This window comes from Cinclus cinclus, chromosome 18, assembly GCF_963662255.1.
Source record: "Cinclus cinclus chromosome 18, bCinCin1.1, whole genome shotgun sequence".
Lineage (NCBI taxonomy): Eukaryota > Metazoa > Chordata > Aves > Passeriformes > Cinclidae > Cinclus > Cinclus cinclus.
In genome coordinates, this window is record NC_085063.1 from 14,681,675 (window position 1) to 14,707,423 (window position 25,749).

The 25,749-nt window shown below is 49.0% G+C and overlaps 1 protein-coding gene across 3 annotated transcripts; it reads left to right on the top strand.

The window, feature by feature from the left end:
- Window positions 1–737: 737 nt before the first annotated feature.
- Window positions 738–25,272, top strand: ADNP (activity dependent neuroprotector homeobox). 3 transcript variants are annotated; one of them, XM_062505039.1, is made up of 6 exons: window positions 738–866; window positions 11,159–11,312; window positions 13,673–13,979; window positions 18,129–18,241; window positions 19,253–19,345; window positions 21,194–25,272. In XM_062505039.1, the coding sequence occupies exons 3-6, from the start codon at window positions 13,688–13,690 to the stop codon at window positions 24,320–24,322; spliced, it is 3,627 nt and encodes a 1,208-aa protein (XP_062361023.1). In that variant the 5' UTR covers window positions 738–866; window positions 11,159–11,312; window positions 13,673–13,687; the 3' UTR covers window positions 24,323–25,272. The 3 variants fall into 3 exon arrangements, with proteins under 3 accessions (XP_062361023.1, XP_062361022.1, XP_062361021.1); XM_062505038.1 differs by lacking the exon at window positions 738–866 and adding an exon at window positions 5,330–5,419; XM_062505037.1 differs by lacking the exons at window positions 738–866; window positions 11,159–11,312 and having other exon boundaries at window positions 13,429–13,979.
- The last annotated feature ends 477 nt before the right edge of the window (window positions 25,273–25,749 follow it).

The window sequence follows — 25,749 nt, forward strand, 5'->3', positions numbered from 1 at the left end:
CTCCAGGCCGAACGGCCCCAGCTCCCTCAGCCTCTCCTGGGCATGGAGGGGCTCCAGGCCCTTCAGCATCCTCACAACCTCCGCGGGGGCGGGGCGGGCGCGGCCCTGAGGCGCCGCCGCACGAGGCCCGCGCGCGCTCCCGGGGCCGCCCCGCGGTCACGTGCGCGCCCCCCGCGGTCACGTGCCCCGCCCCGCTCGCGCCCCCGCCCCGGCGGCGGCGGCCCCTCAGGACGGGATGTAGTCCCGGCCGGGGGCGCGGCGGAGGGATCCCCGCGCCGGACCCAGCCGCAGGGCGCGGCGCCTCCTAGCGGGGCCGGGGTAGATCCCGCCGCCGCCTCCGCCGCCGCCATGGCCACGGCCGCCCCGGTGCGCCCCGCGGGGGCCCCCCCGCGGCGGGGCCGCGTCAGCGCCCGGCGCCGCGGGCGCGGCGGGGCCGGTACCGCCGGGACCCCCGGGGCTCCCCCGCCCCCCCCGGGGCGCGGCCCCCTCCCCTCCCGCCGGACAATGAGTCCCGTATGCTAATGAGGGTCTGGCGTCACTTCCGCTCTTTCTCGGCCGCCATCTTGGCCCGGGCAGGCTCTGGGCAGCGGGACCCGGCTGTATTGTCTGAGGGGCCCGGGCGCTGCCCCCGCCCGCGCCCCCGCCCCGGGCACCCGGCCCAGTGACCGCCGCCCCCGCCCCCGGGGCCGCTCCGCACCGCCCGCCCCGCACACTGCATCCCCCCCGTCATTTCCCCCTTTGTCTCCCCCGCGCAGCCGGCGGCTCCGCTCCGCCCGCCCGCCCCGGGACCGGGCGGCGCCGGGGAGGGTCCGGCGCCCCCTCCCCCCCGCCCCAGCCCGCCCTCGCAGCGAGGAGAGCCCGGTCAGGTAGGTGCGAGCGCGGGTCCGCGGTGCGACCCGGGCGGGGACAGCGCCCGACCGCCCCCTCCCTCCCCCGGGCATCCCGCGCATCCCGCGCCGTGCCCGCCGCCCTGCCCGCCGCACCGGGCGTGCGGAGCTGGCAGCGGCCCCTCCCCGCCCGCACACATGTTGAGGAGCCCCGGCGGCTGCGGGGAACGCGGCGCTGCTCCCTCCCCGCCGCCGGCCCCGGCCGCCTCCCTTCCCCACACGGACGTCTACCGGCAGCCCGAGGGAGCGGGACCGCGAGCCGCCGGCCGGCTCCGGCATCCCGGTGTGCATCTGCACCGGGCCCCGCCGGCGGAGTTGGTGCCGGAACGGCGCCGGGGATGCGATGAATGGGAGCAGCCGAGGGGTCCCTGCCCCCGGGAAAAGGCGGGAGCCGCAGCTGCGGGATGGAGCGCTGTTACCTCACCCATCCCTGCTCCGAGCTACGGTTACCGACACCCTTTCCTCAGACAAAGGCGGGGGACACCAAACCCGGAGCCTCGCAGCCGCAGCGGACACGTACCCCCGTGCCACGCACCCCCTTCCCCCGGCGGCTGCGGCCCGGGCGGGGGTTCCAAAGCAAGTGGCGGTGCGTGCGCGGTGCCGGGGTGTCCGGACACCCCCGGTACCTCCCGGCAGCGGCCGCGGGCGTGACACCCCGGCCCCCCCGAAATCCACCGCAGCCCGGCCGGGGCGCTGCGCGGCGGCAGCCGGCAGGGGGCGCCCTGCGCGCCGGGCACCGCTGCGGCGGCGGCGGCGGGGGCGGGGGGGGACCGGGGACGGACCGGGGACACCGGGACTGGAGGGACCGGGGGCTCCTCCAGCTCTGGACACGTGGCTGCAGCCCCCGCTGTGGGGCCAGCCTCGAGGGGCTTTGTGTGGGACCGACCGCAGGGCAGAGCCCCCCGTAATAACCGGGCGCTCCCAGGAGTTGGTGGTCGTCGTGTGTTGGGTGTATTTAAGACGTTTGGTAGATGTCAAAGAGGTTTGCGTTCCTTGTTGAGAAATTCTCCTTTTTCTTAAGTTGTGGGTTTTTTCCCTAGCTACGTTTCCATTTATTTTTGCTGCTATTTTTCTGTTTCTGTTTGGAGGTGTGAGGGAACGGAGGCAGAGGATTCCCGCCTGTCAGGGTAGCGTGGACCAACCTTAGGTGGCTGCTGAGCAGCTCAGCCCTGTGTGCCCCAGCACTGCTCCCTCCTGCAGGGTCTCCTGGTCAGGAAAACTTTCACTTCAGGACTCTGCAAACTCATAATCACATGTTGTCATCCGTCTAGGTGAGAAAGATGGATCAGTCCGCCTAAGAAACAGGAAAGCCCTTTTTTTCTGCTTCTAATAACAAACAAGACCAAAGCTTAGTTCCGTTGCAGATGTGCAGTTGCAGATGTTGGGTGGTAATTTGATATCAGTAGATGGACATCTACCATGATATGTGCTGAAATCTTAGGAGAGAACAGAAGAGAAGAATAACACTGTGTTGTTAAGGGAATTGCACCAGATGCTGATGGGCTGTAACATAATGGTTACCTTTTCTGGAGATGATTACAGCAAATACTTCCAACTTCAGTCTAAATAGAGATGTCCTTTTTGACACACAATAAATAAATTGTTCTCCAAAAGTGATACTAAGCTAGATGTTTTTGCACTATTTTTTGTGGTTATCTGTCCTTTGCTCAACCTAGTGTTATTTCTTAGCTAGCATTCAAGAATGACTTTTTGGTATCCAGCAGACATGAGATGCTCCCAGGGGACATCACTGAGATCATTGAAAACTGATACAGTTTTAGTGTCCCATTACTAAATAGGACTTTTTTGTTTTGAGTTGAAGTGCTGGTCCATCAGACAGGTTTGTAGAAGGCATCTCTTCAAGCTAGCACTATTTATGCTTCAGGGTGTATTGTCACGAGGAGCCTGTAATTCACTCGTGTTAGGCTGTTGGATGTGCAGGAGATGAGGCAGGTGAAAGGTGACTCCGTTGCCTGTAGGTGAGACAGACAGGTGTCACTGCTGGGAATGAAAAGTCTTCACAGGAGAGGAACTTCCTGGCTGTTTTGGAAAGTTCATGCCCTGCAGTGTTAAGCATCAGCTGCACAAACACTGCACCCAGGAAGGCGTGTGTGCTCCTCAGGCTGAGAGGAGGAACTTGGTGGGTTTTCTGTGTGTAGGGCAGAAGCTGCGGTGGCCAGAAGTGCTCGCTGGCACTGACAGAGGTCCCTGTTACCCACAGCCTGGGCGTTCAGTGTGAGCTCTCGTTTGTTGCTGCTGCTCTGAGCTGGCTGTGAGCTGCAGGGAAGTGCAGGACACGTGTCCTGGGGCAGGTGAGTTGTGCTGCTCACACACTGCAGGGTGAATAATGGGTGGTTATTCCCGGCTCAGCTTCACCACTCTGTAATAACATAAACACTGAAAGTAAACATCGAAGTTTACAGTACAATTCCTGGAGCACGGAAGCATATCAGAATCTTATCAGTAGTCACAAGTTATACAGTCCAAATGTATATTTTATAGCTTGTTATTAAGATGGCAGCTGGTTTGATTGATGCAGAGAAAGAAATTGAAACAAGTGATTTTGTGGAAGCAAAGACAGTGCTCCTGGGTTCACGTGTTTCTTTTGAGGTGGCTGCAATGAAGATTTAGCAGCTCAATAGGAAGTGTATTGGGATGGTTTTTGTGGGGATTTGTTTTTAGAAAGGGGAAGTTATCTTTGCTCCACTACTTTAAGGGAGACAAAATTCCATTGGGAATGCACAAAGCAGTATCAGATCTGAGGAGGACCAGTTTAAAGACTGTAGGAGAGGTGGCAGGAGAGGAAGGAAACAGCTCTGGGGCTGCAGCTGCTCGGTGTGTTGTTTCACAGGTGCCATTGGAGCTGCTCTACCTGCATGGGCAAGATTGAGGAATTTTTAAGAGTCATTAGTTCAGCTGAGTTTGTATATTAATAATGCTACATTTAGTGGGATTATTTTCTTTAAGATGCATGCAACATGCTTGTTTGAAAAGGCAACAGCAGACAATGCTGGCCTGTATCTAAACAAGGACCACACGATTTTATTTTTTTTTTTGTGTATTGAGTCAAGAGCTGCTCTGTGCCCTGATTTATATATATATATATTTATAGTATATGGTTCCTATAAACATAATTGTAACAGCATAGTTTTTAATGTGGAGATAGTTCTGCTCATATAAATGTCTGTTACTAGAGGTATTTCTTGATAGTGTAAGAAATGGAGATGGCAATGAAAGGTGCTGCTCTGAGTCTCTTTGCATTGGACAAAAAAGAGCCCTTGTTGATGTTAATTTAGTTTCATTAAAAATAAATCCTATACCTTCAGTGTTTGTGGGAGGTTTATTTTGCCTCACCTGGCATGTTTGGGAAGAATGCCCTTGCTTTCCTGGGCAGGGTGGCCAAATTGGCCTATTCCTTTTGAGCTTTCAGGAGAAACTTAGGTCTGGTTTAAAAATCAGATGGGTGTTCCAGATTTGAATAAACCCTTCTTGGGAAGGGTGTAACTTCTGTTTATCTACCTGAGGGCCATGTGCCTCAAGGCAAGAACTGCACTGTTCAGAGCTTCACTGCAGTTCTGGTGTCAAAAGGCAAACAGGAGCTTGTATTTAGTGTCTCTGATTTCTCTGTAGTGCTCTTGGATCTGAATGAGCGTTGATGGTTTAGAGTAAGAATGGAGTAAATGCCATTTTTTCTGCAGTGAGTCACTTTCAGTTACCACCATTTATATCCTTACTGTTGGGTTGGAGGTGTTTTTTGGTGGCTTTTTTTTTTTTTTGGCTTTTTTGTTTGTTTGTTTGGGTTTTTTTGTATTTTTTTGAGGTGGCATTAGAGATTATTTAGATGAAAATTGACAGTGGCTGTTGAGTCCAAGGCCTGTGTAGTTGACCCGGTGGACACATCACACCTGCAGATGTATGCAGATCACGTGGCAAAAATATTTCATTTAATATCTACTTCTCAAGTAGTATCTAACACAATTTACAAGAAACAAAAATAAAGCAACTGTGTGAGCAGCTGTTCCCTGAGGGAGCACTCGCAACTCCTCCAGTCCTGCTGGTGGAGGAAAGGGCCTGCTCTCAAGCTGCCTTCACTGTTGGCTGTTTCTTCCCTCCCCCAGCTCCTCTCCCGGGTCTCAGCCAATGCTTTCTTTCACCCTGTGCTCCCTCTGGTGTGCACTCATTTCTGTTGGGGCTCTGGATCTCACAGCTTGTGCTCCTGCTGCAGCTGGGCCAAGGAGGCTCTTGGTGATGTAGCTTCATAGCAGCAACAGTAAGGGGACAAAATGGCTCTGGAAATCTAAGTGGGCTAGATAGTGGTCTTAAAATGCTTTTTTTCACCTAAATAGTCAAACTCAAGTTTGTGATCTTCTTTTTTTGTTTTGTTTCCCATTGCTGCTGCTGCTATGAAGCCCTTTGCCTGTCGAAGGTTCCTGAGGCAGATGGAAGACAGCAGTAGCTGAGGTGGACTAACGCTGGAATGTAGGCAGGGACTGGAGCCCTTGGGAGCTATGCTTAGACAGGAAGGGACAGAGGTAAGAAATGTGCAGTGCAAGACTGATCTGAAGCTCCTGTTTACAGCCTTTCCCCGTGCTGTAATGGCAGCGTTTGTGCCTCGCGTGCGTGAAGCGTAAGGCAAGGGAAAACAAGCAGCACCAGCCTCCTTCAGTGCCTATTTTTACCCTTGGAAAACTCAGATGCAGCCAGTTGGCCAGATCCCTCCAGTATGTGATGGATCTGCTGTCTGAGACAGCGTGGACTGGCGGGCTTTCGATGAGCTGGGGAAAGGATTCGTGTGCTCTTTTGTGTGCTGGTTTGTGCTGCCCCCCCCACACAGCAGTGCCTGTGGCTGCTGAGGGCACAGGAGGGTGTGAATACCTGAGTGTGTGTGTGTGAGTGTGTCTGTGTTTTCTCTGTGTGTGTGTGTTCTGTATTCTCTGTGTGTGTGTCTGTGTTCCCTGTCTGTGTTCCCTGTCTGTGTTCCCTGTCTGTGTTCCCTGTCTGTGTTCCCTGTCTGTGTTCCCTGTCTGTGTTCCCTGTCTGTGTTCCCTGTCTGTGTTCCCTGTGTTCCCTGTGTGTGTGTGTCTGTGTTCCCTGTGTGTGTGTGTCTTGTGTTCCCTGTGTGTGTGTGTCTGTGTTCCCTGTCTGTGTTCCCTGTGTGTGTGTCTGTGTTCCCTGTGTTCCCTGTGTTCCCTGTGTGTGTGTGTCTGTGTTCCCTGTCTGTGTTCCCTGTCTGTGTTCCCTGTGTGTGTGTGTCTGTGTTCCCTGTCTGTGTTCCCTGTCTGTGTTCCCTGTCTGTGTTCCCTGTCTGTGTTCCCTGTCTGTGTTCCCTGTGTGTCTGTGTTCCCTGTCTGTGTTCCCTGTGTTCCCTGTGTGTGTCTGTGTTCCCTGTCTGTGTTCCCTGTGTGTGTCTGTGTTCCCTGTGTTCCCTGTGTTCCCTGTGTTCCCTGTGTTCCCTGTGTTCCCTGTGTGTGTGTGTCTGTGTTCCCTGTCTGTGTTCCCTGTGTGTGTGTGTCTGTGTTCCCTGTCTGTGTTCCCTGTGTGTCTGTGTTCCCTGTCTGTGTTCCCTGTGTTCCCTGTGTGTGTGTGTCTGTGTTCCCTGTGTCTGTGTGTCTGTGTTCCCTGTCTGTGTGTCTGTGTTCCCTGTCTGTGTTCCCTGTGTGTGTCTGTGTTCCCTGTGTGTCTGTGTTCCGTGTCTGTGTTCCCTGTGTTCCCTGTGTGTGTGTCTGTGTTCCCTGTCTGTGTGTCTGTGTTCCCTGTGTGTGTCTGTGTTCCCTGTGTGTGTCTGTGTTCCGTGTCTGTGTTCCCTGTGTTCCCTGTCTGTGTGTCTGTGTTCCCTGTCTGTGTGTCTGTGTTCCCTGTCTGTGTGTCTGTGTTCCCTGTCTGTGTGTCTGTGTTCCCTGTGTGTGTCTGTGTTCCCTGTGTGTGTCTGTGTTCCCTGTGTGTCTGTGTTCCGTGTCTGTGTTCCCTGTGTTCCCTGTCTGTGTTCCCTGTGTTCCCTGTCTGTGTTCCCTGTGTGTCTGTGTTCTGTGTGTGTTTGTGTGTGGGAGCTGCCAGGGCAGGGCTGGAGCTGCTTCCTGCTGCCCCGGGGCTTGGCCGGGACCCAGCAGCACTGTTTGGGTGAGGGAAGGAGCTGCTCTGCCCCAAACCACTCCTCTGGCTGCATCAGGGCTCTGCCCTGGCTGGTGACACAGTGCTGATGTCAGGAAACATGACACAGAGGGCAGGGAACCATTCTCACTTGCAGTCTCCCAGTGTAATCCAGTCATAAATTATGTGTATATTGATTATTTGCTTTGTTCTTGCACATTCTACAGCGACTACTGTGCTGCTTTGTTTAATTATACAAATGTTTTTGTGAGCTTTGGATTGAAAATTTAAGATGATTCTTGATTTAATTTAAATGGTAACTGCTCATTCATTAATCATGCTTCTATTTCCAAAATTATTTTTATGCTGGGATTGTTCATGCTAAGATACAATCTAGATGAGGATTATTTTTAATTGTAGTGCATATTCATGCAGCCTTTTTTCCTGATCACTGAAGTGTAGATATCATGGTGTAAGCAAATAATATCCTTTGTGCTTCAATGATCTCCAGTCTGGATTTCAAATTTCTGCAAGATGTGCAGGCTTTATTGCATTTCACACCAAAATCTTTTAGAAATAGCCCTGAACAAGCCTGGCTGTCACACTGAGGGTGTGTATTGAATATTGATTTAACTGCCCATGTTGTGTGCATATAAACATTTATCTGTGGAGGTCTTGAACAGTCACAGAAGATATTCTCTAAGATGGCAGGAGGTGTGCAAGCCTAATTCTGGAGCTGTGAGTGCCTCTGATTCAGAATCTCCTATGCCCTAGAGAATGGAAACGATTTCAGAGTGCTTTTCAGAATGCAATAGAGGTTTACAGAGTTGATGTGGCCTTTAGCACGTGTGCTGAAAAGATCCCTCAGAAAACATTCCACTACAGCTACCAGCATTCTTCAGCATTCCTCAGCCTACATCATCAAAATCAGAAAACCCACCAGGAGTTCCCGGCCTAGGGAGCCACATTGTTCATCAGAACAGAAATGAGGGGTTGTGGTTCCAGAGCAGTCAAAATCTGACCATTTTATATTTCACACTGGGGCATAGAGATGCCACAGTGCCCCGGACTCCTCCTGCTGAAGTGAAGTTGATGAGGAAACAGTTAATTCTGTTCGGGTTTGCAGTGAGTGTCCACACCCACCAGATGGAGCTTCGGGCTCCAGTGGAAAATTCCAGAAATTGAGCAAGAATGGGAAGTGTGTGAATGACTTAGGAGATCTCTGTCTGCTGGACTGCAGAAGGTGGGTTTTAGCCTTAAATAAAGAATGAATGGAGGCTGAGGCATATCAGCCTTACTGACTCCTTTCACTCCAGTTCCCTTCCATAGTTCTTCCTTGGATGGGAAGTTGGGAGTTCTTAATGCAAGACTCAAGCTGAGGCAAAGCAGCAAACCCAAACAACAAGGTACAAACCAGAGTTTCATAAAGCTTTGCTGAAAATTGCCTGTAGCCACTGAAACAGGATGTTAAAAGTTTTTAGTCTCAGAATTTCCTCCCAAGGATAAGGTGGGGCTTTTTTGAGTACCTCATTTTAGATGGACTTCTCTCCTGAGGCCATGCTTGTGTAGGATGCCCTGAGAAGTGGTGTGAAATTGTCCTTTTTGTTTTGAAACTGATTTTGGAAGTTGCTGATCTAACCTCTGAAGTGGTTTTTAATATTTTTAAATCCTTGGGTTTTTGTCAAAGGGGCTGTTAACAAATTGCTTGTTTGCCTGTGAGGGAGAGCTGGAGTGTCTCCTGTGCACAGCGTGGCTCAGGTCTTACAGTGCTTTGTCCAGGTAGCAACCTGCAGCTGGGGATTTGTCAGTTTGATAATCTCAGTTTGGAAGCTGAGGTTTTCAGAGGGTGTAATTTAGGGTTTGTGTTGATTCCTCTTTCAGGTGCCCTGTCTTGTTTTGGGTACAGACCCGAGCAGGAGGGCTGGGGCTGGCTCTGCACCCCAAATCCCCGCTGGAGCTGAGCTGTGAGCAGCTGAAGGACCACCCTGCTCCTGGGCAGGAGCTCCCTGCTGCAGGTGGCTCAGGGACCAGGCTGAGGAGGTGCTCTCCGATGGAAATGTCGCTGTTACAAAACAGGCTCCCTCCAGGATTAGAGGGATTGCAAAAGGAGCCCTCAGTTGTCTGGTATTTCAGATGTGCTGCTGAACTGCAAATCTCATTACCTTCACAGGAGTGTGGGTGCACAGCCCTCACAAAACTAGGCCAGAAATGCTTAAATAAGGAGGAAAGGGAAGAGTCCAAGGGAAGAAAGTGAAAATGTTCAATGTCAGCCAGTGAGAGGTATGTTGGAATAGACTCTTCAATCACTTGCTACAGGGAGGAGACAGAGAGTTAATTGCAACTCTTACTTTCAAGGAAGCTCTCAGCACTTTCTGGTCTCCCAAATTCTCTTCTCTCTGATACTTCTTTTTTGTCCACTTGCTCACTCTTCCCTGAGATAACCCTTGTGTTTCCTGGCTATCACTGTTCCTTGCTCAGCTGTCCTGGAATTACCAGGTCCCAGAGCCCCAGGGACAGGCCATCACTCTCCTCATGTGAATATAGAATATTCTACACCATCACACCACAGACCAAAATTTAACCTGCATCCACAGAGAGGCAGCTTTTCTTGTTGCTGTGGGAACCACAGGTTCATTTTCTTGCATAATTTCCCTGTATTTAAGAGATTTCACAGTGTTGGGCTACCAGCCATCTCTGCAAATGTTTCATGGCTGGCTTTTAGAGCATGCCATGAATGGCAGTTTGCTGAGTAAATTGTTAAAAGTTACCTTGTTTCAGAAGCAGAGTAGGGAAATAAAAAGCACAGTATCAAGACACCAAGTCTTGTTTGGTCTTGCCCAGGAGCACAGAGCTGCAGCGAGCTCTGATGTACAATTCTGTGTTGGGCTGTTAGGTATGAACCAATAACTTCTTCAGCTTGAAATACTGGCAAAGTACTGACTAAAAGGAATTTGGATGGCATAAAGTAAGAAGCATGCCAGGTGCTTGGGGATCCTTGTCGGCAGCAGAGCACAGGGAAATGATCCTCATTGTTTGGGAGACCCAGCATGGGATGAAGAACTTCCCTGAGCTCGGTATTGTCGACCTGATGCAGTAATTGCCACTGATCTGCTCTCCAGGCTGATGGCTCCTCACCCAGAAGTGTGTTTGCTGCAGGGAGGACTCCCTGGGAGAGAGTTCATTTGGACTTGCTAGACACACTGGAATGTAAAGTCTGCCTTCTAGTCAGAAAATGATACAGTGTGAAACAAATAACCCATCATCCATGGCTGGAGGTGTGGGTGATGCTCTTGTTTAAAGTACATGAAATATTCCAATATTCAGTTTTGCTGCCATGTGAAGTATTTTAAAAATGCTGTCTTTTTAATTTCTAGAAATGTTGTAGTGTCTTGTGTTGGAAGTGTACTTGCCACTTCTTCAGGCTGTTCTGTCTGAATAATCAAGAGATTAAAATCTAACAATTTATATTGCCTTGTTCCATGACAGAGTAATTATTAATGACTCAACAAGTTTTGCTTTTATAAACTTTAGATTTGGTAGTTCCAGATTTCATGGTTCTAATGTTAGGTGTTGTGTTTCCAGTCTGTGCAAGACTGACTTTGTATCTGTGGGTGACATCAGTTAAGAGGGATCCAACAAAGTGTGATCATTTACATGCCATCCCCCCAAACTTCCCATCCTCTGCCAGTTTTAATCTGAGTGCTTCCCAGAGGAATGTGTGTCCCCAGAGCTGAAGCCACGTCACCTGTTTGATGTACCACTGTCCCTTAAGGTGGGACCTGTTGGTGTGGGAACCTGCCAGCATGGTACCAGTGTCCCTGAGGTGCCCAGGGCAGCTGTGCTGAGGTGCACAAGGGGGTGAGCACATCAGAGGATGGATGGATGGATGGATGGATGGATGGACGGACGGACGGACGGACGGACGGACGGACGGACGGACGTGAGGAGGAGCATTCCCAGCCTCTGCACTGCTGGGTTTCAGAGCTGGGCTGGAATCTGAGCCCACAGTGATGCTGGGGCAGTGTCCCCCAGCAGAATCATGGCTGTTGGAGCACAAAGCTGCTCAGCCCTGCCGCAGCACAGCTGCCCTGCAGAGGCACGGGCTGGGCTTTGTGCCTATCACTGTGAGACTGCCCTTATCACAGCTCTTATCTCTTGTCTCTGCTCTCTGTTTTGTCCAGCAGGATATGAGCCTTCCCGTGTGCCCGGGCTGTGTGCTCCCCCAGGGGCTGTAGCAGAGCCCCGAGGGGGCGTTCTGCAAGGAGAATTGGCTTTGGAGGCTTGTGCTTGAAACTTGTCCAATGAGTCTGAGACGCCCAAGCACCATTCATTTTGGAGGTAAATGCCTCATCAGAAGTACTGCAGAGATGGGGAGGAGTAAAGATTTTCATGTGGTGAAGTATGGGCAAAAAGTAGTTGAAAAGATCGTTTTGACTGTTCATTTCTGAGCTTTGGACATTTGGAACTTAAAGGAACACCAGCTTGGACTCTGGAAAAATTGAGAAGTTGGGGGGCCTTGGGTTCAATCACTCTGGCAGCTTCACTGCATATTAATTGGTTTCCTGGTTCAAAATTCTCCCTCTTCTGTCGGTTTAAAACCATCAGAGGTGAAAGTGAAAGCTGGTTTAAACTGCAGGAGAGATGACTCTGGAATGCTAAACAATCTGGGAGAAACACTCTGACTTGGGATAGGGAACTTCAGAGATCTTCAATTTAAGTTGGATGTCCCTTTAAGTTATTCCTTGAAATATGACTTGACTTAATTCAGTCTCAAGTGAAATGTTTAATTTTGGAAATTCAGCTGAAATGTTCTTTATTAAGGTATTTCCTATCATTTGTCTATAAACTGATTGAAATGGGCTATATAAAGGGAGGGGAGGGAAGAATTCCGTGAAAAGATAAAACCAAAGGAGGAAAAACCTCCAACAACAAACCAAACAAAAACAAATGAAAGAAAATACAACAATGACAGATTGAAGTGTTGGTGCTTGCTTGGGTGGGGGAGAATCATTTGCATGATGTGTTTCCCTTGCAATTTACTTTATTGTATTGTTATTGAAATTGGACCAGGTTGCTGATAAAACTGTACATTTACAAAGCTAATGAGTTAAGTTTGCTCTAGTAAACAGCAGTAATGTCCTGGCACCCAGCCCACAGAGAACTGAAACTATGGTACAGATTTGCAGTGTCTGGGTTGCGCTGAGGATGCTGATCCTGGGTTCCCGTTGCTTTTTGATTCTATTGCCAACTGTTACTGAGAAATATTTAATACCCAAACCCAGGCTGTCTGGTAGAGAGCTACCATTTTAATGAGGTAATTTTTAACATAATCTGAATTTTATGTACTAATGTGTTAGCACACTGCATGATTTTTTTTGATTATGGTGTTTGACTCTGCTGCAGCCCTTCCCTTTTAGCATTATTATGGATATTAAGAAATTTGGGGTTGAATTATTGGAATGAAAGCCATGGGATCATGATACAGACCTAACAAAGGCAATGGACCAGAGTAGAGGGTTTAAGTGTGTGGGGTGGGGTGTATTGTAGGGGAAAGGAACAGCTTTTAGAATAAGGGTTTGAAACATTGCTTTTTCTGTAGGAAAAAGATGGAGTATTGCATGCTGGGAACAAGTGCTTTCCATAAGGTAGCTAAATTTTAAAAGTACATTTGTTTCATTTTGTTTTAGGCTTTGTTTAAGTATTGTAATCTAGTAATTTTGTCCTTTCTGCAGTTTTCATTTTGATTAGACCTCTGCAAGTCTTTCTTCAAAACTTAAAACAAACCCAACCAAAAAACTCAGACCTGGCCTACAATTGCAGTTTTCCATTTCTGAGACATTGCTCAGTGTGTACAGAAAAATATTTAAAGGTTATCAGTGATGGTATAAATTCTTCCATTCTTCAAAATCGCAGGTGCTAACACTGTTACATTTGAAAATGTGAATGTGTTGGGTGACTACAGAGAAACGACCAAAAGTAAAAACAATTTCAGTGTAGTCTCCATTGACACCTGTTTAGAAACAAAAGACCCCAAGCCTCAAAACACCAACCCCAAGAAGCCCCACCCCTCAGGAACACTCCAAGTAAATAGTCTCTTTTTTTCCTTTGTTCCTGCAAATAGCAAGACACAACGCACTTGGAGGAAGTCTGGGTAGATGAGTCAGGACTTATTTCATTAACTGCAGTTAAATGTTTTGGCCAGGTTTCTCCAGGAAACGAAGCTTACACAATTTTTCAGATTGTGGCTTGTCTCCTAATCCCTCCTCCCAGCCAAGAGAGCCATTTTCACCCAAATTGGGTGGAAATGGAGGTCTGTAAAGAAAAATGAGCACCTTTAAGTTGGATTAAATGTATGTCTCCAGGAAGAGAGGAGACAGTTTGAAGGTCCCCAAGTTCCCCTCACACCTCTGTCCACACACAGCCTGTTCCTCAGCGGGAGCAGCAATGCCAAGGAGCTGCCAGAGGCTCTGGGGGAGGAGGAGCTGCAGGGAGGGGACAGGAATGGCACTGCTCAGCTGGGGCAGCCCCTGCAGCTGGCCCGGCCCGGCCTCACCTGGCTGGGGCCAGCCCAGGCTCAGGAGAGAAGAGAAGGAGCAGGGCATTGCCTTGACTGAGTGTGTGCAGCTCCAAGCGAGCTGTTGTGCCTGACTGAGTGCATGTACAGAGTGCATTATTCCATGGATCCGATATTATTGCAGGTACAGCAGCAGCTCATGATGCCCCGTAAAGCTTTTCTTTCCCAGAAAGAAAAGCAGGCTCGTGCCAGGGAAAGGGATATGTTAAAAAAGAGGAGGAGGCGACAAGACTATCTCAAAAGAAGCGTGGAGCCGCAGAAAAATACAGAAACAATAAAATGGCACAGGGATGATGAGAAGAGGAGAGAAAATGAGCAAGTTAAGGACAAAGATATCAAGAAGCGGTGGAGACAGGATGAGAGAGAACGACGAAAGAATGTGGACGCTATGAATTGGCACAGGGAAGAGGAGAAGAGGGAAAATGAGCGAGGTAAGGACCAAGAAGGCCAAGAACCAGCAAAGAAAGGAGGAGAGGGGGAAAGAGTAAAGAGAGGATGGACCTTGTGAAGCAGCAGAGGATGGCGAGGGGGAGAGGGGAAAACAGAGGAAGAGCAGTTGTGTTTTATAAGCATGCACAGAAAAAAACAGCAAATAGTATCTATTAGTTTAAAATTGATTAAAAATCTGCTTTAATGAACTAGAGTTCTTACACTGTTGATTATTTCAGTAAGACAAGATTGAGCTGAGTATGCCTGAACTCACAGTCACCATGGGACAGAGCAGGCTGGGTTTGCACCTTGCTTATACAAATGTCTGTTTTTCACACTTGTTCACACCTAATGCTTTGTTCAACACTGTAGTTGGTAATTCTGGTTGTCAGATCACCGAAAAGCTCGGGTTTTCTTAGTCTTCATAATAGGAATAAATGAGAACATTAGGAGGGGAAGGGTTAATCTCATGTGCTTGTAAGAGAAGGTAAAACCGATGCTTTATCTCATATTTTAAATAATGTTCCTAAGAGGGCTGTAATCGCATCTGCAGTTTTATTCTGAGGTCAGTTATTTAGCAAAAGTTGAATGGAAGTGTAAATTTCATGGAATGCTTTTAAGAAGCATTCAGCTCAAGAGATAAAAAGAAGAAATGAGAAGACATTAAGAAGAAATTCTTCCCTATGAGGCCCTGACAGAGGTATCCCAGAGCAGCAGTGGCTGCCCCATCCCTAGCAGTGTCCCAGGCCAGGCTGGACACTGGTGCTGGGAGCAGACTGGGACAGTGGGAAATGTCTCTTCCCATGGCAGGGGTGGGAATGGATGAGCTTTAATGTCCCTTCCCACCCAGGCCATTCCATGATGATCCTATGAAGAAATGACCTTGGTGCAGGAGAGGTGGGCTCTGGGAGGAGCCCTGGCCAACTCCTACAGGTCTGGGGTGCCTGAACAAGATAAAAGGCCCTGGGCACTCAGGGGCTTGTTTACAGCTTTTGGGGATTCCATAACTGGTTTTCACTTGCCATTTCCCAGTGCTTCTGTCCCCAGACCCTGCAGAGTGCAGATTCCTGCTCAGTCAGTGTTTAGGGTCCCCCATGTTCTGTGCCTGCTGCTCATGGGAGGCTTCCCTGGCAATGGGCAGGACATGGTGGCATTTCCACTTAAGCATAAAGAGAATAAAACCTAGAATAGGTTTGCTAGAAAACTAGAGTGGTGCTGTCATGGTTCCTTTACACAGCAGTCAGTATCTTCCTCCAGATGGTTTCTTTAGGTCTTTATTTCTGGTTGAAAACCATTGTTTTCCTGTGAAGCCTGTGACAGTAGAAATCCATTGTGCTTGGTTGTTCTGTACCAAAGCTGAGACATCAACCAAGCACAGGGAGCTCCCTTGAATAATGGCCAGGCACATCTGGAATATTGGCTGGAGATTTCAGTGAAGAGAAAAAGGCTGTGTTGGTGTGAGGCTGGTGCACCTTTGCCAGAGTCACAACAGCCTTGTTCCCTGTGGGTGCTGTGAAGTTGCATGTGGGAAGATCCTCCATTTCCTGGGCTGGAGCAGGAACAGCCCAACACCTCTTCCGTGAGGCGTCAAAGGGGGTCCTGACCAGGGCCAAAGTACAAAAGACACACTGCAGAATAAAGACTTCAGTTTCACTAAAATAGAAACAGCTTCTGCAGTGTAGGGTCTGTCCTTTATCCCCTCTAATGATTTGACTCCTGTGGGGTCTGGTGTTTCTCCTCCAATGTCTGAGGGCACCCCACTATGAGCTGTGGGGTCACAGTGCAGTGCTGGGGCTGAGATCAGAGGGAGGGCTCTGCACTGGCACAGGAGTGCAGTGAAGACAGCATTCATCATTGCAAATGTGAAATGAGAACTTTGAGTGCAGTGCTTCTAAGTTAGTCATCTTCTGCCCTTTCATAGCTTGTCCGTTCTGCTTCCTTTGGGCTCCTGAATTGCTCTAGGAGTCAATACCTGGCTCTGGGGAAGATCTTTGTGCTGGGAACTGCACAGACAGAGCAAAGGAAGGTTCCAGATACTGCTCACAGTCACTGTGCTCCTTTGCCGTTCCCGTGTGACTGGTGCAGTCAGGCAGTTTGTGTACACACACTCTGGACATGAGTCTGCCTCAGGGTCTCTGCCTTCTGAGGCACCTGAAGATCCTGCCTGGATATTTCTAGTCAGGGTGTTGTTGGAGTTGGTTTTAAGCATTTATTCATTCCATCCAGCACTTTAGTGTGGATTGATGTGGTCAGAGATGCTCCAAGTGACTTCCCTTAAACATCACCTTTTGGTCAGATAAGGAATGCCTCATTCCCAGAGCAGCATTAATGCCTAGATGATTATTTGGGAGGCTGTTTAATCCCAACTGCTTTTGTGTCCCCATCCAAGGAGGTGCCAGCAGAGTGATGTTTACATTGCAATTGGAATTACTTGCTGTAAATAGGAATGGATGGAGATGCTAAAAGCTTTTGTTGTAGTCACAGCCTCTAATAATATCAGACTGTATCTGGCTCTCCACTCACTGCGATCAAATAGTCAGACATTACCTAAAGAAAATGAACTGTATTTGCCCAAGGATGAGGGGTTTTGTTATAGTTGGTTGAGTTGGATTCACCTATCCAGCAGAACTTGCCAAGTGAGGTTGATGTTAAAAGCTGACATTTGAAAGTTCAGGTTTCAGGTGTGAAGATCTGACTATCCTCTGTTATGATGGGTGGTGATAGGAACACCCAGGGAATTTCATGTCTTTGAAATTTGACTGAGGCAGGCAAAGGGCAGAGGCAAGAAGATGCTGCAGATAGATCAGAGATGTTTTCAGGCAGTTGTAAACAGCTGGCTTTCTTTGAGTTTCTGTGTATCATGGTACCTGTGGCATGTTCAGCTGTATTAGACATGGGATTTAAGGGAAAGCATTGGTGCCTTTGCTGAAGGAGTTCAGTGGCATTTTGAAATCAGCTGTTTGATATCAAGCAGTATTTTGAGACTTGTGGCTGACTCAGATGTACAAGTAGTGATCAGTGCCTAAAGACAAGCTCTGCACTGACTCTTAGTTGTGTCATGAGACCAAAAATGCTTTTCTTTGCAAGCACAGGGCTTCATTCTCGAAGTGGGGACTTGGGTTTCAAGGGAAGCAGATGGGCTTGCCAGGAGCTTTAACATGCACTGTGCTCGTGCACTGCTCTTTCTGCAGTTCTTATTAATCACTGGGAGTAGCATTGCTGATGATCTCCATGGACTTGAAATTCATTTAAAAATATTAATTCAAATCCTGACCATACTTGATTGAGCTGCTTCACTGCATTTTTTTTCTGAAAAATGGGATCATGCAGCAACTGGAGGTGTTTATGAAGCACTGAAATCACTGTTCATGTCTTTAGAAGGGACCTGGCTTGCTCTAGGTTGTATTATACATTGTTTTTACAGTACAGAAGAGGATGGATAGAGCATGGGGAAGGAGCAATTCATGGGATGGATTCCCTTCAGCTGGGCAGCCCCAGGCAGGCCCAGTGGAGCTGTGGGCACGGAGGGGAGGGAGGCTGACACATTCCAGGGGCATGGAGAGGTTTTAGCCATCTTTTGTACTTTTCCCAGTGGTTTCTCTCTCTGGAGGGCTCTGACCAAGGTTTCAGGTCCCCTCTTCTTCCTAGCAGAACATTTGCTCAACAGCTGCAGCCAGTTAAAGCTCTGAGTACAGTAGAGGGAGGAAACAGCATTTATTTCTTACCCTACCTACAGCAGAATACAAGAAGTATCTTTATCCCTGAAGAGACACTGAAATCTCCTGCAAGACTGACACAAACCTTGAAGCTCAGCTTGCCAGTTCTCAGATCAGTCAGTTAGGATACATTGCACAGGAGAGAATTGAGTTCTGAAGTACTTCAGTGGTAAAGATTGGTAAAGACACTCTAAAGAAATTAGTTCTTTCCAGAGGCAGCCCATAGCTCCTGCAATAGCTGTTCTGTCAGTCTGCTGCCTTTTTAGAAGTGCCCTCTGCAGCCTCATGGGCAGCTTCAGCAGGGACCAAGCCAGAGAATGTAACAGTGTTAGGGAATGGTATCAGTTCTGTGGGGGAATGGGGCAGAATTACTGGCGTGCAGCCCTATCGCACAAAACATATTTGACTTAAACCTTTTCTCTTCTTTTCCAATAGAAACTATGTTCCAACTTCCTGTCAACAACCTTGGCAGTTTAAGAAAGGCCCGGAAAACTGTGAAAAAAATACTTAGTGACATTGGTTTGGAATACTGTAAAGAACACATAGAAGTAAGTATGGTGCCTCCAAGGGTCAGAGCTAAAGTGCTGCAGAGTGAGGGGGACAGGGAGATATTTGTGTATGCCATGATTTATTTTTAGACCTGTTTAGGTTCCACAGAAACGTGAGATACAGTATACCTGTAAACAGTTTTAGAAAACATTAGTGGCTACTGAAATCCAGTAATGCTGGAAGAACCAGGGATGGTGTGGGGTGTTGGGGCAGAAATGGGTCTGAGGTTTTCAGGAAGTGTTCATGCTGCAGCAGGTCCTGAAGTTACAGAATCACCTCTGTGCCTGGGTCAGTTCCTGCAGGGGAAGGTGTTTGTGCTGCTCTTCTGGACCAACTCCACTGCTGTGGCTCTGCCTGTTCTTTCTGTGTCTCTTTAAAGAGCATTTAAGTGAGATGTGCAAGAAAGAAATGCCAGTCCTTCCTGCTTGCAGAATTTGTGGAGCAAGTCTCATGGTTAAGGGGAACTGGGACAATGTAACTTGCAGTATTCATTTCAGTGGAAGTGTTATTTTTAAGTCCTTATGCGCTGCCGACTTCATGCCAAAGGTGAAATGCCAAAGAAATGCTCCATAAGATCATTTTTCAATAAGAATTGTGTGTCTTGGGTGTCACGCCTGTCCAACTTAAAAAGCTTCCTGTATGAAATTAATTAAAAGCCAAACAAAATAAATACGACACCACCACCCCCAGAAACAGCAGCCAAAAACCCCCAAACCCACACATCAGTTTGGGAACACTTTTCTCCAGGATCGCTTTTGGAACGAGATGAGTTTGTGACTACACTGGGTTGGTCGGGAGGATGAGTGGTGAAGATGTTCTGTGGGTGTTTGGTGACATGGAGAATATTCAGAGCTCTCCCCCTCCCAGGAGGTGCCCCCAGGCTCTCACTGCCCTGAGTGATGGCCTCTGCCTTGGCCAGCAGCCCCTGGGAGGGTGCAGGGATGTTCAGGGATTGCTTAAAGGAACCCTTGGGCCTTGGTTCTGACTCTGTCCTCTTTTCCCATCTCCAGGATTTTAAGCAGTTTGAACCTAATGACTTTTATTTGAAAAACACTACATGGGAGGATGTGGGACTGTGGGATCCATCGCTTACAAAAAACCAGGTTGGTAAGAGTTTCAATGGGCACTGAGGCTGGAGATGGGTCGTGCTGAAGGGCATTTCCCAGACATGCCAAGAACTTTTCCTGCAGTTTTCCTCAAGGATTTTCAGGTGTTGGCAGCTCAAGGGACAGCAAAAAGCTACATGTTTTTTTTGTTAGTTTTGTGAAGTTGTTCCTGGTGTGTGTCTCAGGAGCCTGGCTGGCCAATACTGCAGAGCTGATGGCTCCTTGCTCAAGTCAAACAGCTGCACGTTAGGAGCCCATTCCCACCTGTTCTGTTGCTAAGCCTGGCACAACTTCACCAGCCCTCTGACCAAAGGATCATCAGCTTTATACAACTGGCAGTGAGGCTTTTACCTTGCCTTAAATGGTTTATTCCTGTTCTCCATCCCTTCCAGAGCTGTTTCACTGGACACTCTGCTGCTCAGTGCAAGGTCACTGTCAGTGCAGCCCTGGGTCCCACATCTGCTTTGGCCATTTCTAGTTCAGCACAGCAGCTCAGTAGCACTGGAAGTGCTGCTGTTGTGGTGTTTCTCAGCCAGTAACAAAGGAGTTTTGAGTTGAGCCAGCAGTGGAGGAGGAGATGATGCTGTTGGTTCAGGGAAGTGGTGTGGGCTGCAGCAGCCTCTGCTGGGGCTGCAGGACAGAGTCACCCCAGCAGTGACAGGTCAGACACCTCTCTACAAAGGAATCCCCATGTGAGATCCCAGAGCTCAGGTACTGCTCTCAGAGGCAGCTGGGGCCCATCCTCTGATGGATTCCTACTGTTAATCTGAAAATGGCCATTTAGTGCTATCTTGCAATAAAATAGACCAGGGCCCCTTTTTCTAGGCAACCCAGAATAAAAGCTGTGATACGAAAGGAGACAGCTCTTGGTTGGTTGGGACCTGTCTCCAGCAGGTGTGTGAGGCTTCAGCAGGTGGCCAGAGCAGAAATTCCAGCTCAGTTCTGCAGAGAGAGAGTGCAGCTCTGCAGCTCCCTCCCCTGTAACCTGTGTGTAGCTCAATGCACAGGACTTGTTCTGGCACTCGGGAGCAATCTCTGTCACTCTGAATTCCCTGTGTTACCCCACCTGAAGTGCCAGGCTGCTTGTGGCTGTTGCTGAGGCCGGTGGCACTTCAGACTGTGCTATAACAGTTGACAAGAGCTGCATTGGCATCTTGTTAAAGGGGACAAAAGCTGCAGGCAAACTGCAAGATTGGAATTCCAAAATTCCTTTCTGTTCCTCATTTGAGATTGATTTAAAAATCAAGTTTGTGCTTTGATCACAAGGAAGATGCTTGGTGGCTTTAAGGGCTTGTATAGCCTGTGTCTTGGTAAGTTTAAATCCTTTTGTTCACAAAAAAAAAGTTTGGACTTCCATCTTTGTAATGGATAAAGACACTGAAATAGCTCAAGTTCTAGGTCCATATTACGTCTGTCAAGTTTGGCAGATTCAGGTGGGCAGTATCTCATCTGAACACAATCTCATTTCCTCAAACAGTCCTGCTTGGCTTTCCCCTAGAAAGGAGCTTATAGGGACCTTTACTTGCAGCTCAGCTGCAGGGAGGAGACTTTGTGACTGATAGGGAAAGACAATTCTGACTCAGCCTCATCTTCACAGGTCATGGTTAAACCCTTGAGGGACCCCTTGGCACTCACCACAACATGTGTGTGTTCATGTGATCATGAACAGCTTTTTAGGGCCTGATCTGCAGGCCAGAAGTGGGAGAGGAGTGAATTGAGGGTTTGACCCAGTTGCAGAGGGGCTCATGGGTATGATTTAGAAAGGTTGTGTAGAGAATATCATGGGTGTTATTTTTCTGAGAAGTGCTGTTGAATATTTAGTCTGTGCTCTGTTCTTTGTTCAAGGACTATCGGACAAAGCCCTTTTGCTGCAGTGCATGTCCCTTCTCCTCGAAGTTCTTTTCAGCCTACAAAAGCCACTTCCGGAATGTTCACAGCGAAGACTTTGAGAACAGGATCCTGCTCAACTGCCCCTACTGTACCTTCAACGCGGACAAAAAGACTTTGGAAACGCACATTAAAATATTCCATGCTCCCAATGCCAATACACCGAGTGGAGGCATCAGCACTTTCAAAGATAAAAACAAACACGAGAGCCTTAAACCCAAGCAGGCTGACAGTGTGGAACAAGCTGTTTATTACTGTAAGAAGTGCACTTACCGTGACCCGCTCTATGAAATCGTTCGAAAGCACATTTACAGGGAACATTTTCAGCACGTTGCTGCTCCTTACGTAGCCAAGGGAGGTGAAAAGTCCCTCAATGGTGCGGTTCCCTTGAGCTCCAGTGCCCGAGAGGAGGGGGGTATCCACTGCAAACGATGCCTTTTCATGCCGAAATCCTACGAAGCTTTAGTCCAGCACGTGATCGAAGACCACGAGCGGATCGGATACCAGGTCACGGCAATGATAGGTCACACCAACGTCGTGGTGCCGAGATCTAAACCTTTGATGCTAATAGCTCCCAAACCCCAGGATAAAAAGACCATGGGACTCCCTCCGAGGATGGGGGCCCTCTCTGCTGGCAGTGTCCGCTCGCTCTCGTCACAGCAGATGATGAACAGACTCACTATACCAAAGCCCACGTTAAATTCTGCAGGAGTCAATATGATGTCAAACGTTCACCTACAGCAGAACAATTACGGGGTTAAATCGGTACCCCCCAGTTACGTTGGTCAGCCAGGGGGGAGGCTCAGCCTCAGTGGCAATGCGCCTGTTTCTCTTTCCCAACAATCACAAAGCATGAAACAGTTTTCAGCGAGTGGCAATGGAAGGCCTTACACTCTGGGAGGGGAGCAGAGGTCCCAGGCCTCAGCCAGGTACTCGTTGCAGTCTGCCAACTCCTCCTCGCTGTCGTCGGCGCAGCTCAAACAGACGTCGCTGTCGCAGTCCCAGGCAGCGTCCAGAGGTCTGGGTCAGTCTGGCTCCAAATCCCCCGTGGCTGCTACAGGTCCTTCCGCTGTCAACACCTCATCCACGCAAAAGTGGAAAATCTGTACGATCTGCAATGAGCTGTTCCCTGAAAACGTGTACAGTGTCCACTTTGAGAAGGAGCACAAGGCCGAGAAGGTGCCTGCGGTGGCCAACTACATAATGAAAATCCACAACTTCACGAGCAAATGTCTCTACTGTAACCGCTACCTGCCCACGGACACGCTGCTCAATCACATGCTGATCCACGGGCTGTCCTGCCCCTACTGCCGCTCCACCTTCAACGACGTGGAGAAGATGGCTGCCCACATGCGCATGGTGCACGTGGACGAGGAGATGGGACCTAAAACTGACTCCACGCTGACCTTTGATTTGACATTGCAGCAGGGCAGCCACACGAACATCCACCTCCTCGTCACCACCTACAACCTGCGGGATGCTCCTGCCGAGTCCGTAGCTTACCACGCTCAGAACACCCCCCCGGTCCCGCCAAAACCGCAGCCCAAAATCCAGGAGAAGTCTGATGTACCCATCAAAAGTTCTCCACAAGCAGCGGTGCCCTACAAAAAAGATGTGGGGAAAACTCTGTGTCCTCTGTGCTTTTCAATCCTAAAAGGCCCCATCTCGGACGCGCTGGCACATCACCTGCGGGAGAGGCACCAGGTGATTCAGACTGTTCACCCCGTGGAGAAGAAGCTGACCTACAAGTGCATCCACTGCCTGGGTGTGTACACGAGCAACATGACGGCCTCCACCATAACTCTGCACCTGGTGCACTGCAGGGGCGTGGGCAAGACCCAGAACGGGCAGGACAAAGGGACATCGTCCCGGCTGGGCCAGTCCCCGGCGGCCGCGCCGGTGAAACGCGCCTACGAGCACATGGAGTTCCCCCTGATGAAAAAGAGGAAGATGGATGACGATGACTCCCCCTCTGCTTTTGAGGAGAAGCCTGAAGAACCCGTAGTTCTAGCACTGGACCCCAAGGGTCACGAAGATGATTCGTACGAAGCCAGGAAAACATTTCTCACAAAATACTTCAATAAGCAGCCCTACCCCACTCGGAGAGAGATCGAAAAGCTGGCGGCCAGTTTGTGGCTCTGGAAATCTGATATCGCATCTCACTTCAGCAACAAAAGGAAGAAATGTGTTAGGGATTGCGAAAAATACAAGCCCGGGGTGCTGCTGGGCTTCAACATGAAAGAGCTGAACAAAGTCAAACACGAGATGGACTTTGATGCTGAGTGGCTCTTTGAAAATCACGACGAGAAGAATTCCAGAGTCAATGTCAGTAAGACTGTTGATAAAAAAATCAACTTAGAAAAAGACAATGACAGTTCCTCAGACAGCTACGAAAACCTCGAGGAGGAGTACAACGAGAGCCGCAGTCCCTTTGGCCAGCACGTCTCTGACATCGGTGGGAAACCCTCCTCCAACAGCTCAGTGCAGAACCCCCAGGACAGCATAGCCAAGGAAATCATGGAGGAAAACACATTACAGGCTCCGGAGAAGGCTAAGCAAAAACCAGAGGAAAGCTCTCGATATGAAGAGATGATTGCTGCCCAAGAGCCAACAAAACTGGTAGGTGACGTTTCAGATAGTGAAGGTGATCAGGATGACCAGGATGATGCAGTGGAATGGAAGGATGGAGCTTCCCGGTCTGAGAGCGGGCCTGGCTCCCAGCAGGTTTCGGATTTTGAAGATAACGCATTGGAGGTAAAACCAGAAGTGTGGACAGATGAGTCTTCCCAAAGCGAAGATGCCGGGAGCAGTAAACCCACTGTGGAGGCCAAGGGGGGTGGATCTGAAAGTGATGAAGAACAGTCAAAGTGGAAGAATCGTTCCTATGGAAAAGTAGAAGGGTTTTGGTCCAAGGACCAGTCACAATGGAAAAACACCTCCGAGCTGGAGGAGAGCCTGGCCAGCGAGCAGATGGAGTGGCAGAGCAGCACAATGGACAGCGAGGATGGCGAGGGCTTCGGGGCCGTGGGGGCCGAGCCCATGCATGGCAGCCTGCCCGGGGTGGAGCTCAGCAGCCAGCAGGCGTGAGCCAGGGTGGCACTGCCCCGCGGGTGGCACTGCCCCGCGGGTGGCACTGCCTGGGCACTGCTCCCCTGCCAGCGCTGCTGCCCAGGGTCACGTACAGACCTGCTGGCCGAGGGGCTGGCAGCTCCTGCTGGGATGAGCACAGTAACTTAATGTGAAAATGGATGCGCTGGTGGCTCCAGAATGCACACGGAGAAAAGCAGAGGATTATTTCATCTGCGTTTCCAACCCTCCTTTCACCTTGTCCATGTTGAGTTGTGTCTTTCCAAGAGGCCCCTCTCCGGTGCCCTGTATAGCAGACTCTGGGGACATGGAGTTTTCATGTATCATTCTGAATAGTTGAAATGTATATTTGTACAGTCTTTTAGACCTATTCAAGTGAAGCTTATGGAACTGTTCTTGTGTACCCATCATGGATCTGTTTCTCTTTTTTAGTGTTGCCCTGCTGTGTAATAAATGCTGTATCTAGTTTCCCTAGCAAAGCTTGAGACTGCTCTAGTATCAATTTTGACAGACTTAGTTTTTGCACATAACCTTGTACAATCTCCAACCAGAGGCCAGCAACATAAAAATATATCTGGGCTCTGTTGTATTATAGAATTTTCTTGTTCTGAATATCCTTGACATGACAACTGATGAAAAACATATTTCAGAGCCATTTTCTGAAATCTTTTAAGCTAAAAAAGAAAAATCACATGCAAGAAACAAGTTTGCAGCTACTAATTTTGACACCTTTTAGATCTGTATAAAAGTGTATTGTGTTGAAGCAGCACGCAGACAAAGTGCTGGGTTTGGATATTTAGTTTTATCTTTAGTTAACACCAACAAGGTGTTGTATTCATTTATACCATCTAATATATGACACACTGTTGTAGTATGTATAATTTTGTGATCTTTATTTCCCTTTGTATTCTTCATTTAAGCATCTAAATAAATTGCTGTATTGTGCTTAATGTAAATATTTGCTTTATTACATGCAAGTGCTCCATTCCTGGTTGGTAAATCTCACCTCACTGTGTTCATTCCTTCTTTTTTGCCTCTGTTTTTCCAAGTGCTCCCCAGCCTTGCTGAGGCCTCACTGTTTAGTACTTACTGAATATTTACCTCCTTCAAGGTTATTGAGAATCTACAGAATAACTCGGGCTGAAATGTGTTGTTCCTGTTCAGTGCTGTAGAACACAGTTATAAATAGCATTGTACTGGTTTGCTTGTTCTGCATCCTGGGGAAGGGAGCTCTGTGAATTCCTCCATGAACAGACATTTGCTTCCACCTGGAAAATCCTTCCCTGGGGGCAGGAGGGCAGAGCTTCGGAATACTGACCCTTCCCACGGGGAGGAGCATGAGCCTGGGCCAGCCTGGAAGGTAAAGTAACTGAACACCAGAAAAACTGAAACTGAGTTTGTTCGAAGCTGAGCTTGGTTTGGCCAGG